Source organism: Ranitomeya variabilis, chromosome 1 (assembly GCF_051348905.1).
Source record: "Ranitomeya variabilis isolate aRanVar5 chromosome 1, aRanVar5.hap1, whole genome shotgun sequence".
Classification (NCBI taxonomy): domain Eukaryota; kingdom Metazoa; phylum Chordata; class Amphibia; order Anura; family Dendrobatidae; genus Ranitomeya; species Ranitomeya variabilis.
This window is the reverse complement of record NC_135232.1, coordinates 311225884-311238708: the sequence shown is the minus strand read 5'-3', so window position 1 is coordinate 311238708 and position 12825 is coordinate 311225884. Positions and strand designations below refer to the sequence as shown.

The 12825-nt window shown below is 47.8% G+C and overlaps 1 protein-coding gene across 7 annotated transcripts in view; it reads left to right on the top strand.

Moving 5' to 3' along the window:
* The window catches only part of THOC5 (THO complex subunit 5), an 83450-nt gene that overhangs the window by 22370 nt on the left and 48255 nt on the right, over nucleotides 1-12825 (top strand). For all 7 annotated transcript variants that reach the window (XM_077296859.1, XM_077296869.1, XM_077296841.1 and 4 more), the window contains 3 exons: nucleotides 518-558; nucleotides 3904-4003; nucleotides 4315-4423. In XM_077296859.1, the coding sequence (XP_077152974.1) occupies nucleotides 518-558; nucleotides 3904-4003; nucleotides 4315-4423 (250 nt within the window). The remainder of the gene's footprint in view (nucleotides 1-517; nucleotides 559-3903; nucleotides 4004-4314; nucleotides 4424-12825) is intronic.

Here is a 12825-nt window from a genome sequence, read left to right as displayed (position 1 = left end):
AAACTTCAGCATTCAGGTTAAATTGCCGTGTTGGCTCTTTGTGATGAGTGAGTGGGTTTTGGGTTGCAGTTTAGGCACTTGGTTTCTAAAAGGTTCGCCATCACTGTCATAGGGTCTCACAGGGCCATATTGCAGAGAAATTGCATGCCCCCAGGGAATCCGGAGTCACATTCCCTTTATAAAGACTATATAAAAATTAGTAGTAACCAAAAAGGCTCCAATCACTAGAACTATGTCGGATATAAAACAAAAAAAAAAGCACATCAGGGGAGCAACAGAAATAACTGTGTAAAACTGGCTGCTTTTGACCTATTGACAGTTCCACTTTAAATATATCTTAAAACTTTAAAGGAAAGTTACAGAGAAGCTAAATGGCAGCGTCTTTACATTTCTGATCACTTTATATTTGCTGCACAAAATATGTCAGTTACATGTCAAAAACTATATGCGCCCAATGTATAGCAAACTTTTTAAACATTAGTATAGGTTTTAATATTTCTGCTTGATTTTCTCTTAGATGATGAAAGTGATTCTGATGCTGAGGAGGAGCAGACAACGGTGAGAGATACTGATTTTTTTGTTTGCTTGTTTGAATTACTTTTAAATTTTTAATAAAAAAAAAACAAACATTTTTGATTATTCCTGATCATACAGGTATAGTTAGTTCAGGCTCTACAAGGTGCCTTATAACTGACTCACTGAAGAAGTTGGAAGTATGTAAATGTATGTATATATTGTGTGTGTGTGTGTGTGTGTGTGTGTGTGTGTGTGTGTGTGTGTGTGTGTGTGTGTGTGTATATACAATGGTGTTCAAAAGTCCTGCATAGGCGTGAAGAAAACTGTTTCATACTTCTGCATCTCTACAGTGAAACTGGTGGAACATATATGTTTTTGTAATCCCTCATTGTATGCCATACTCATTTTTGAATGTCCCAAGTGTATAAATTGTTATGGTATGCGCATTTTTGATAATTTTTTTTACAGCATAACCATACCTACACCAGTACAGTGTGTAGAATGGTGAACAGGTTTCTAAGTTCATTAACTTCCAATGCAAGTTCACACAGACTTAAATTTTACTTTTTTAAGATTTATTATTTTTTATTTAATTCAGAGTCCTGAAAAGGGCCTTTTGAGTGCATCTTTAGCTTCTAATACTTTATTGGCCAGCCTTTGCTCTTGAGCACCAGCTTGCATCTCTGTGGCATTGAGTGAACAAGCTTCTGCAGATGTTCACGAGTGATGATGTGGTTCCATGCCTGTATCAGAGCCTCAATCAACTCACTCTTGGTCCTTTGCTGTTTTCTAGATATCTCTAATGATACCTTGGGCCACAAATTTTCAATTGAATTGAGGTCCAGGGACTGAGCTGGCCAGTCAATAGTAGCCACCTTGTTCTTCCAACACCATTGGCTGCCATACAGCCCCAGACCATTACTTTCATCGGATGTTTCACAGAGAAGCTCAAACACTCTGGCTTGTACTCTTCATGTGAGAACCTTCTCACATAAGACTTGCCATCATTTCCTAAAATGCAAAAAGTGCTTTCGTCACTAAATAGCACTTTTTCCCACTCCTCCTTCCTCCATCTTAAATATTTCAATGCCCACAGTTTTCACCTTTGTCTTTGTATGGCTGTCATCAATGGCTTCTTTCGGGCCTTGCACCCTCTCAATCCTGCTTCCAAACATCTCTTCCTCACAGTCGATGTTGCTACCTCAATATTGCACTTTTCTTGCCATTCTCGCAGAAGCTGAGGAGAGGTGAGCTTTCGATTGGCAAGGGATGTTCTTATCAGTACTCTATCCTCCCTTTTAGTTGCCTTTCTGGGCCGACCAGATCTGGGCCTGTCCTGGGTAATTCCAAGCTGCTTATGTTTCTGCAAAATTCTTATGACTGTACTCTGATTACAGCCGACCTTCCTTGCGATCTGGGGGCCAGTATAACCCTCTTCATGTAGCACCACAACTCGCACACGATCCTCCGCTGACAAAAATCTGAAGGCTTCCATCATAAAACTCTACAGTATGATTCACTAGATAGACCAACAGATAAAACAAACAAACAAAGCAGCAGATGGGATGTAATGTGATTGGCTGCCATATCCAGGTTATGATTGGTCACAAGAACCTCATCTGTGATTGGCTAATTTTGGATCTGAAGCTGTACAATATTTAGCTGTGCTTTCAATTCCCATATTGTTGCAATAATTTCAGGCAAAACTGCTTCAAAAGCTAAAAATATTACAGGGAGAGAATGCAAAATTGTATTCTGAACAAACCCATATATAATATGTCATATTAGCATCGAAGATATTCGACAGAAAAAGTTTAAAACTTGAAAAATCAATTTATCCTATGCAGGACTTTTGAACACCACTGTATGTGTATGTATGTATATGTATGTGTGTGTGTATATGTATATATGTATATATGTGTATATATATATATATATATATATATATGTGTGTATATATATATATATATATATATATATATATATATATACACACACACACACACACACACACACACACACACACACACACACACACACACACACACACACACACACACACACACATATATGTATATGTGTGTGTGTATAATATATATATATTATACACACACACACACACACACACACACACACACACACACACACACACACACACACACACACACATATATATAGTGTGTGTATATAATATATAATTTATATTTACACATACAAACACACACACACACACATTTTATGTCCACTTTTGTGTTTCTGGGGATAATTAGTACACGTATACTATGTGTAAACTTAAGTACATATCCATTTTAGGGAGCTGTAAAAAAGTACTTTGTAGCAACTTAGAATTAATAAAGTTCTGAGATATACTACATGAACAGGAAAGGGCCTGCCTTAACCTGTTTCCTTCTCAGGAACTTGGTGATCTCAGGCTAATATGGCTACTGCGTCCTGGTTGCCCAATGTATGAACTTCTTATACAACTGGTCTGGACTGTGCTGTTGGTGCTTCCAGAGAGCCAAGTGTGAAAGTTAATGCTAAATGTAGAAAGGGTTCACCTGGACCGATTTTGCACATCAGAATTTGCCATACTTGCTGATTTGTAAGACTTTATTTTATAACTGTTCCATTTTTGAGGGGTTGACCCCTATTTAGGTATGAGGGCACTACATATTTCCTGGCACCCCCACCAATCAGCTGTTTCCAGTAGTACTAGCACAGCTCCATGCATTGTGTAGTGATGGTTTTCTGGTACTACAGCTTCACTTATTATTCAAGTGTCTAGGAGTTAACTACAGGACCTGCGTGCAGTCATTGCTCACTGCTGGGAGCCATATTGTTCCTGTACCGTATATACATTCTGCTACCTGAGCTGCAAACAGCTTGTTAGTGGGGTTGCCTGGATATTAAACCCATACTGTTCTGAAATGACCTAGTCAATGGTGAACTCCTTTAACACCCACTGATGATGAAAGCAAGATTCTTATATCCCTGTATATAACTGAGCCATGGTCACTCATGCACAATAATGCTCCATTCTGTGGATGGACGGAAATCTTGACGTAAAGCATTTCGCTAAGTTAATCAGTTCCACAGATAGCGGTTGTATGTGTTACTACAGTTCAGCCCCATTCACTTCAGTGGAGCAAAGGTACAGTATCAAACCAACTGCTGGGCTCAGGTCTCACTGTTAAATGGACATTACTTGGAGGATAGCAGCCTAGAGAGTTTCTCTTTTGGATATGTAGGCTCATTCCATATTTAGTAACACATATCAGAATTGAAACATTTGTCCTGGTCAGGATGGCGAAAACTGACTTTGGTGGGAAGTAATGTTGACTATTCTTCTAATATTTTTTTTTTTTTTTTTTTTTTTAAATGTTACAGAAACGTCGTCGCCCCACACTTGGTGTGCAGCTGGATGATAAAAGAAAGGAGATGTTGAAGAGACATCCACTCTGTGTTTCTCTTGTAGTTAAATGCAAAGGTAATTTAGTTTTGGCCTTTGGAAGACAGTAGGATATTAAAGGATCTAGAATATCACATTGGAGGTTCATTCATTTTTAGAGAAATGGGAGAATAAACTACTTTTCCAGGAAACGAGACCTGATGGAAACGTGAACAAAACTCTGCTATGATTGTAGTCCTTTGTATCTATCACGTAACAAATCCCTCCTTGGCATGAATTCCATTTTTCTGTTCCTAATACAGAATAGAAATACTGAATTCCTAACTTTGTGAACCTGGCCTTAGCTAATAAAAATTGTATGATTGTAATTCTCCTCCTCTAATTTACAGATAACAGCTCCTTGAATCTTACTTTCTACTTCCTTATGAATCTCAACATACTCACTGTGAAGGCAAAAGTTGTGCCAGTTTCTGAACTGACCAGCTCCATCAGTGCTGGGTAAGTGGCCATAAGCCTATGTAAAAATGGATATACAAGTCTTTTATTAGAGGGAATCTGTCAGAAGGTTGGTGCTATGTAATCTGACAGCGACATGATGTAGAGACGAAGATCCTAATTCAAGCTATGTATCACATAGTTTACGGGGTACAGCAGTTGTGATAGAATCAGTTTTCTCTGCTGCAGAGCTCAGATTGTTGAGCCCTGTGTAACCCTGCCCACATCACTGATTATCAATTTTCTGCGTACTTTGAGGGCCCCTATTCATCAAGACATCATTTTTCTGAATCCAAGTGTCTGACAAGTTGCGTGCGCCATACTATAAACCTAACTCCATTCAGGAACTGGAGTGAGAATTTTCCCATAGGCTGTGCCGCAACTCGTCATGAATTAGACGAGCTTTGGTAGCACACCCCCAACTCCTCCTGTTTTGGTGAAGCTAGAAGAACCTGTTTTTATAAACATCAAGTCACCAAATTTTTGTGCAATTTTGAGTTGCGTCAAAATTTCTCTCGCTTCATTGATGGTCACAGGAGAATTTGGGTGTAAGGTACTGCCACTAGGAGTCTGAAACTAAGCTCATCACCATATCATACCCACCAACTGGCGCAAAGCTTATCACTTTTAACTTGGTGTCACAAGCAGGCAGACACTGGTCTGTTCCCACACTTGTTTCTACCTTTTAGGGCTTTGTTGTTTTTAGTTATCTTTTCCTTTTTTTCTTTCAGATACATTGTTGTGGTAAGCAGAGTGCAATGCGTCACTCTGCCACTGACGACTGAGAACGGTGTGGAATCTGTCACACTTTGCCTTCTCAGGTCTGCATAGCAGGACCCTAATGCATTAAGAGCGTTTAGGTGACCAGGTCCTTGCCTTCCCTCTTCTGCCCGCTCATTTCCCCAGAGCGAGACTGTGTCAGGGGACAAAGACTGACCGCAAACCCAGGATGCGATTCAGTAGTGTCGATGGCTGTCCACAATCACCTCTGAAGAGGAGTCTGACATTATTTCAGGAGCTCAAGATACTTCCCCTTTCTCCTTCGCCTCATTGGGGGACACAGACCGTGGGTGTATGCTATTGCCACTAGGAGGCGACACTAAGTTAACACAAAAAGTTAGCTCCTCCTCTGCAGTATACAGTCATGGCCAAAATTTTTGAGAATGACACCAAAATTATATTTTCACATGATCTGCTGCCCTCTGGTTTTTATTAGTGTGTCTGATGTTTATATCACATACAGAAATATAATTGCAATCATATTATGAGTACCAATAGGTTATATTGACAGTTAGAATGAGTTAATGCAGCAAGTCAATATTTGCAGTGTTGACCCTTCTTCTTCAAGACCTCTGCAATTCTCCCTGGCATGCTCTCAATCAACTTCTGGACCAAATCCTGACTGACAGCAGTCCATTCTTGCATAATCAATGCTTGCATTTTGCCTGAATTTGTTGGTTTTTGTTTTTCCACCCATCTCTTGATGATTTACCACAAGTTCTCAATGGGATTAAGATCTACGGAGTTTCCAGGCCATGGACCCAAAATCTCTGTTTTGTTCCATGAGCCATTTAGTTATCACCTTTGCTTTATGGCAAGGTGCTCCATCATGCTGGAAAAGTCATTGTTGGGCGCCAAACTGCTCTTGGACGATTGGGAGAAGTTGCTCTTGGAGGACATTCTGGTACCATTCATTATTCATGGCTGTGTTTTTAGGCAAGACTGTGAGTGAGCCGATTCCCTTGGCTGAGAAGCAACCCCACACATGAATGGTTTCAGGATGCTTTACAGTTGGCATGAGACAAGACTGGTGGTAGCACTCACCTCTTCTCCGAATAAGCGGTTTTCCAGATGTCCCAAACAATCGAAAAGGGGATTCATCAGAGAAAATGACTTTCCCCCAGTCCTCAGCAGTCCACTCCCTGTACCTTTTGCAGAATATCAGTCGGTCCCTGATGTTTTTTCTGGAGAGAAGTGGCTTCTTTGCTGCCCTCCTTGAAACAAGGCCTTGCTCAAAGAGTCTCCGCCTCACAGTGCGTGCAGAAGCACTCACACCAGCCTGCTGCCATTCCTGAGCAAGCTCGGCACTGCTGGTAGTCCGATCCCGCAGCTGAAACAGTTTTAAGATACGGTCCTGGCGCTTGCTGGTCTTTCTTGGGCGCCCTGGAGCCTTTTTGACAACAATGGAAGCTCTCTCCTTGAAGTTCTTGATGATGCGATAGATTGTTGACTGAGGTGCAATCTTTGTAGCTGCGATACTCTTCCCTGTTAATGTACCGTCACATTAAGCGACGCTGCAGCGATATCGACAACGATGTCGATCGCTGCAGCGTCGCTGTGTGGTCGCTGGAGAGCTGTCACAGACAGCTCTCCAGCGACCAACGATGCCGGTCCCCGGGTAACCAGGGTAAACATCGGGTTACTAAGCGCAGGGCCGCGCTTAGTAACCCGATTATTACTCTAGTTACCATTGTAAATGTAAAAACAAAACAGTACATACTCACCTTCTGATGTCCGTCAGGTCCCTGGCCGTCTGCTTCCCGCACTGACTGTGAGCGCCGGCCGGCCGTAAAGTAAAAGCAGAGCACAACGGTGACGTGCTTTACGTGCTGTGCTTTACGGCCGGCCGGCGCTCACAGTCAGTGCGGGAAGCAGACGGCCAGGGACCTGACGGACATCAGAAGGTGAGTATGTACTGGTTTGTTTTTTTTTACATTTACAATGGTAACCAGGGTAAACATCGGGTTACTAAGCGCGGCCCTTGCTTAGTAACCTGATATTTACCCTGGTTACCATTGTAAAACATTGCTGGCATCGTTGCTTTTGCTGTCAAACACGACGATACACGCCGATCTAACGACCAAATAAAGTTCTGGACTTTCAGCAACGACCAGCGATATCACAGCAGGATCCAGATCGCTGCTGCGTGTCAAACACAACGATATTGCTATCCAGGACGCTGCAACGTCACAGATCGCTATCGTTATCGTTGCAAAGTCATTTAGTGTGAAGGTACTTTTAGGCCATTTTTGTGCAGTGCAATGATGGCTGCACGTGTTTCTTTAGAGATAACCATGGTTAACTGAAGAGAAACAATGATACCAAGCACCAGCCTCCTTTTAGAGTGTCCAGTGATGTCATTCTTACTTAATCATGACTGATTGATCGCCAGCCCTGTCCTCATCAACACCCACACCTGTGTTAATGGATCAATCACTAAAACGATGTTAGCTGCTCCTTTTAAGGCAGGACTGCAATGATGTTGAAATGTGTTTTGGGGGTTAAAGTTCATTTTCTGGGCAAATATTGACTTTGCAAGTACAGTAATTGCTGTTAAGCTGATCACTCTGACATTCAGGAGTATATGCAAATTGCCATTAGAAAAAATGAAGCAGTAGACTTTGGAAAAATTTAATTTCTTTATCGCCTCTCATTGGGGGACACAGGAACCATGGGTGTATGCTGCTGCCACTAGGAGGCTGACACTATGCAAATAAAAAAGTTAGCTCCTCCTCTGCAGTGTACACCCCACCGACTGGCATTATACTCTTCAGTTTAGCTTAGTGTCAGTAGGAGGTGGACACGGGTCTTTCATTAGACCCTTATCTACCTCAATGTGCGTCGTTTCTTTTCAGATTTCCGGAGGGATACAGGGTGAACAGTCACACCTGTACTCCCACAATTCGGACTATGAGTACGGCGTGTACTGCCACCCCGTATCCTCATAGATCCTTCTGCAGGACCAAGAGCCTAGCACACCAGCGTGTTTAGAAGTCCGGTCCTGCATCCGTCCCCCACCCACTCGCCCACCAGAGCCTGTCGGTTGGAGGAGACGAGGACGTCCATCATGGCTCCGTGGACGTCTCATTTCCCCTCAGGTTAGTAACGGCGTGGGATGTTTAGGTGAGTATTTCCTCTCCAACCCCCCGGGATCTTCCTCGCAGTGTGGGGAAGTAGAAGTACCTTAATGCGGTGTTTCTTAGGGATCACACCTTAGCTGCACCCTTCATCGGGCTCTCCCTGCAGCCGCACGGCTCGGCGGCCACAATGTCCCCTCTTACAGCGTGACAGCCTGGCAGGGGACGTCTGGCTTTCCACTGCCGCGCCGCTCTACGGCCTCACCGCTCGGTGGCCGCAATGTGTCCTCTGCGCGGCATTCTTGGGGCTGCCGCGCTACTTATTCCTGCGGTCGGCGCCGGCTTCTGAGCACCGCTCCGGCGCCGCGATTCTCTTCTCCGGCGGCGCCAGCCTCTAATTTAGGTCCCGGCTTCTGCCGGGGCCTACTTCTGGCGCCGCGACCCCGCCTCTTCCGGTCTCTAGGGGGGCATTAGCAGGTCGCCGCGCTATTCTGTCCGTGCGGCGCACTGCTCCGGCGCCGCGGTTCCTTTCTCCGGCGGCGCCGGCCTCTAATTTAGGTCCCAGCTTCTGCCGGGGCCTACTTCCGGTTTCACGCCCCTCCACTTCCGCTGCTGCGGGCGGGCTTTTTTTCCCGCCCGACATCTGTGCCCTACCCACCGGCGCCTCTGTGTCTGGCCCCGCCCGCCTTCCTCCAGGGACACTCAGCATTGGAGCCCACGCAGTGCGGCCCGCACCGCATCTCTTCGGCACAGCACTGCGCAGTATACAGCACCTCAGGCAGGAGTTTTTCACCCGACAGTGGGACATCTTTCAGGACCGGGTCCGTGAGTAGCTGCACTGCAGACTGACACCCCCCTCTGCCTCACTGTCCCCTAACCTGCTGGCATTTTCTTCAGGGACCTCTCAAAATGTCTAATTCTAAAGGGGGCCGCTCCCGTCCTCCTACTTCTTCCTCTTCTGCCATAGTCAAGTTCTTTGCATGTTCGTCCTGCAACAGCAAACTTCCCTCAGGTCAGTCCTCTCCGCTCTGTCAGGCCTGCAGCAACCCAATTGTTCCCACCGCCCAGGTTCCCCCGGCCGATCCGCCCGAGAGTGATACCCCCATCCCAGGCTGGGCCTCCACTCTGTCTCAATCGGTGGCCGATTTAACACGGGTGTCTCAAACCCTGGTGTCCGTGCTGGATCGATTACCTCTGCAGACCCCCGCAGTAGCCAGCGGGTCCCAGGAACCACCGCCCGAGCCCTCCTTGATACGCCACAAAAGGTCCAGGCAGGACTGTCGGTCTGAGTCCTCTTCGCGTTCCATCTCGCCACACGGCCCTCCCCGGCGGTCGGTGTCCCCCCGATCCTCCTCCCCTGAGTCAGGCGAGGCTCTCTCTGATGCGCCCTCGGAGGATTTTTCGGAGCTGGATTCTAACCAAATCGCCACTATGAGGGATATGGTCCAGAATCTCATTGGGGCAATAAACCAAACCTGTGGCATCAAGGATCCCTCTACGGAACCCGCAGATCAGGCGGTTTCGTTTAGACGGGCCAAACCACCTTCCAAGTTTTTTGCTCCTCATCCTGAATTCGTGGAAATCTTGTCCAGAGAGAGAGAGAACCCGACCAGACGTTTTCAGAGGGGAAAACGCCTGGGTGTGTTATATCCTTTTCCTCCAGAACTTACCGCCAATTGGACGGTCTCTCCCTCGGTGGATCCCCCTGCCTCCAGGCTGTCCACCAACACTGTGCTTCCACTGTCCGGCGGAGCATCTCTGAAGGACTCTAACGATAGAGTTGTAGAATCCTTTGCGAAGTCAGCCTTTGAAGCGGCTGCGGCAGCGCTATGCCCAGCTTTTGCTTCTACTTGGGTTTCTAAATCTATTTCCAAATGGGCCAAAGATCTCCGTCGCGGTATCCTGGACGGGGCGCCTCCCGCGCAACTAGCGGAGCTTGCCAACCAAATTTCCCACGCTGGTGAATACCTGGTCTCCGCCTCCCTGGATACCGCGTCTTGTGCGGCTCAGGCTTCCAGCAATGCTGTTGCCATCCGCCGGACCGTTTGGCTCAAGGCCTGGCAGGCGGACTTATCTTCCAAGAAGTCCCTTACCAGCCTGCCCTTCCAGGGCTCTCGTCTATTTGGTTCCCAGCTGGACCAAATCATTAAAGACGCCACCGGAGGTACAAGTTCTCTTCTCCCCCAGGCTAAGCCTCGTCGTCCTCCTAGACGGCAGTTTCGTCCCTTCCGGCCTTTTCGCCGTTTCGCGGCGTCTAGCTCCTTTTCCCAGCAGCAACAGAGGCCACAGGCACGTCAAGAGAAGAAGGCGGTGTCCTTTAGACCCACTCCGTCCTGGCGTCCTCGCTATTCCCAGGGCAGATCCTCCAGGTCCAGGACTGGAAGATCCACCTCTGCATGACTCTCGGCAAGACTCCAGCCCAACTCCCAGGTTGGGCGGCCGTCTTCTCTTTTTCAGGGACGTCTGGCTTTCCGCAGTAGAGGACGCATGGGTCAGGGAAGTTGTATCTTCGGGATACAAGATCGAGTTCGTTTCACGACCCCGGGATCGTTTCTCGAATCCCGTCCTCCAAGAGATCCCGCTTTAGTTCCGGGCTTCTTTGCAGCCATCGCTTCTCTCCTCAAAGCCGGGGTTATCGTTCCCGTACCAGAAAAAGAACGTTTCACGGGTTTCTACTCGAACCTTTTTGTGGTACCGAAAAAGGACGGCAAGGTTCGTCCCATTCTGGACCTCAAATTGCTGAACAGGAGAGTTCATCTGAGACGCTTCAGGATGGAATCTCTTCGTTCAGTAATTGCTTCCATGGAGGCCCAGGAGTTTCTGTGCTCAATCGACATCCAGGACGCCTACCTACATGTCCCGATTTTTCCTGGACATCACCGTTTCCTGCGCTTTGCAGTGCTCCGGGAACATTTTCAGTTCGTTGCCCTGCCGTTCGGCCTAGCAACCGCGCCAAGGGTGTTCACAAAGATCATGGCAGCACTGATGGCCATCTTGAGGGTCAGAGGCCTGGTCCTTTTTCCTTACCTCGACGACATCCTCATCAAGGCTCCGTCCTTTGCTCAGGCCCACGAAAGCCTGTCTATTCTTATCGACACCTTAGTCCGTTTCGGGTGGCTGGTCAACCGGAAGAAGTCCTGCCTTATCCCTTCTCAGCGCATCATCTTTCTGGGCATGCTCTTCGACACTCGCCAGTCCAGAGTCTTTCTTCCCAAAGACAAGAAATCCACTCTTTGTCGGGACATACGCTTGCTCCAGGGTCCTCGGCCTCTCTCTCTCCGTTCGGCCATGAGGGCTCTGGGGAGGATGGTAGCAACATTGGAAGCGATTCCCTTCGCCCAATTTCACTCGCGGCCCCTCCAGCAGGCCATTCTGTCTCAATGGGACAGGTCTGTCTTCTCCCTGGATCGGCCAATCCGTCTCTCTTCTCGGGTCAAACAGTCTCTCAACTGGTGGCTGACGTCTCCTCTTGTCTCCCAGGGCAGGTCCTTCCTTCCAGTTCACTGGCAGGTGGTGACGACGGACGCCAGCCTGCTCGGCTGGGGTGCGGTGTTTCGCCACCTGACGGTCCAGGGCCGTTGGTCGTCGCAGGAGTCGTCTCTGCCAATCAATGTCCTCGAAATTCGGGCCATTTTTCTGTCCCTCCGCCACTGGGAAACTATTCTCAGGGGCCTGCCAGTCCGGGTCCAGACGGACAACGCCACGGCCGTGGCATATGTCAACCATCAGGGGGGGACCCGGAGCTCCCTAGCCCTTGCCGAGGTCTCCAGGATCCTCCTTTGGGCAGAGGCTACAGTTCCAGTGATATCGGCGGTGCATATCCCCGGCGTGGACAACTGGGCCGCCGACTTCCTCAGCCGCGAGGGCCTCGCGGCAGGGGAATGGTCCTTGCATCCGGAGGTCTTCCATCAGATTTGTCTTCGATGGGGGACTCCGGACGTGGACCTCACGGCGTCTCGAATGAACAGGAAGGTTCCGCAGTTCGTCTCCAGGTCTCGCGATCCTCTCGCAGTGGGCGTCGATGCTCTGGCCATCCCTTGGTCACAGTTCGGGCTGCCTTACCTGTTTCCACCCCTTCCACTTCTTCCCAAACTGTTGAAGAAGATCAAAGCGGAAGGAGTGCCGGTCATCCTGATCGCCCCGGATTGGCCCAGGAGAGCTTGGTTCGCAGAGCTCGTCAACCTCCTCGCGGACGCCCCCTGGCGCCTTCCAGACAGGCCCGATCTGCTGTCTCAGGGTCCGATCTGCCACCCGAATTCTCGGTCGCTCAGTTTAACGGCGTGGCTGTTGAGACCGCGGTTCTAAGAGCGTCCGGCCTTTCAGACCGGGTGATTCATACCATGATTCAGGCTCGGAAGCCTTCGTCTTCCAGGATCTACTACCGTACCTGGAAGGCTTATTTCCGTTGGTGCGAGTCCAACCGCGTTCCATCCATGACCTTTTCCCTGCCTTCTCTTTTGGCCTTCCTTCAGGCAGGACTGGATTCGGGCCTGGCTCTTAGCTCCCTGAAGGGCCAGGTTTCTGCGCTTTCCATCCTCTTTCAGAAGA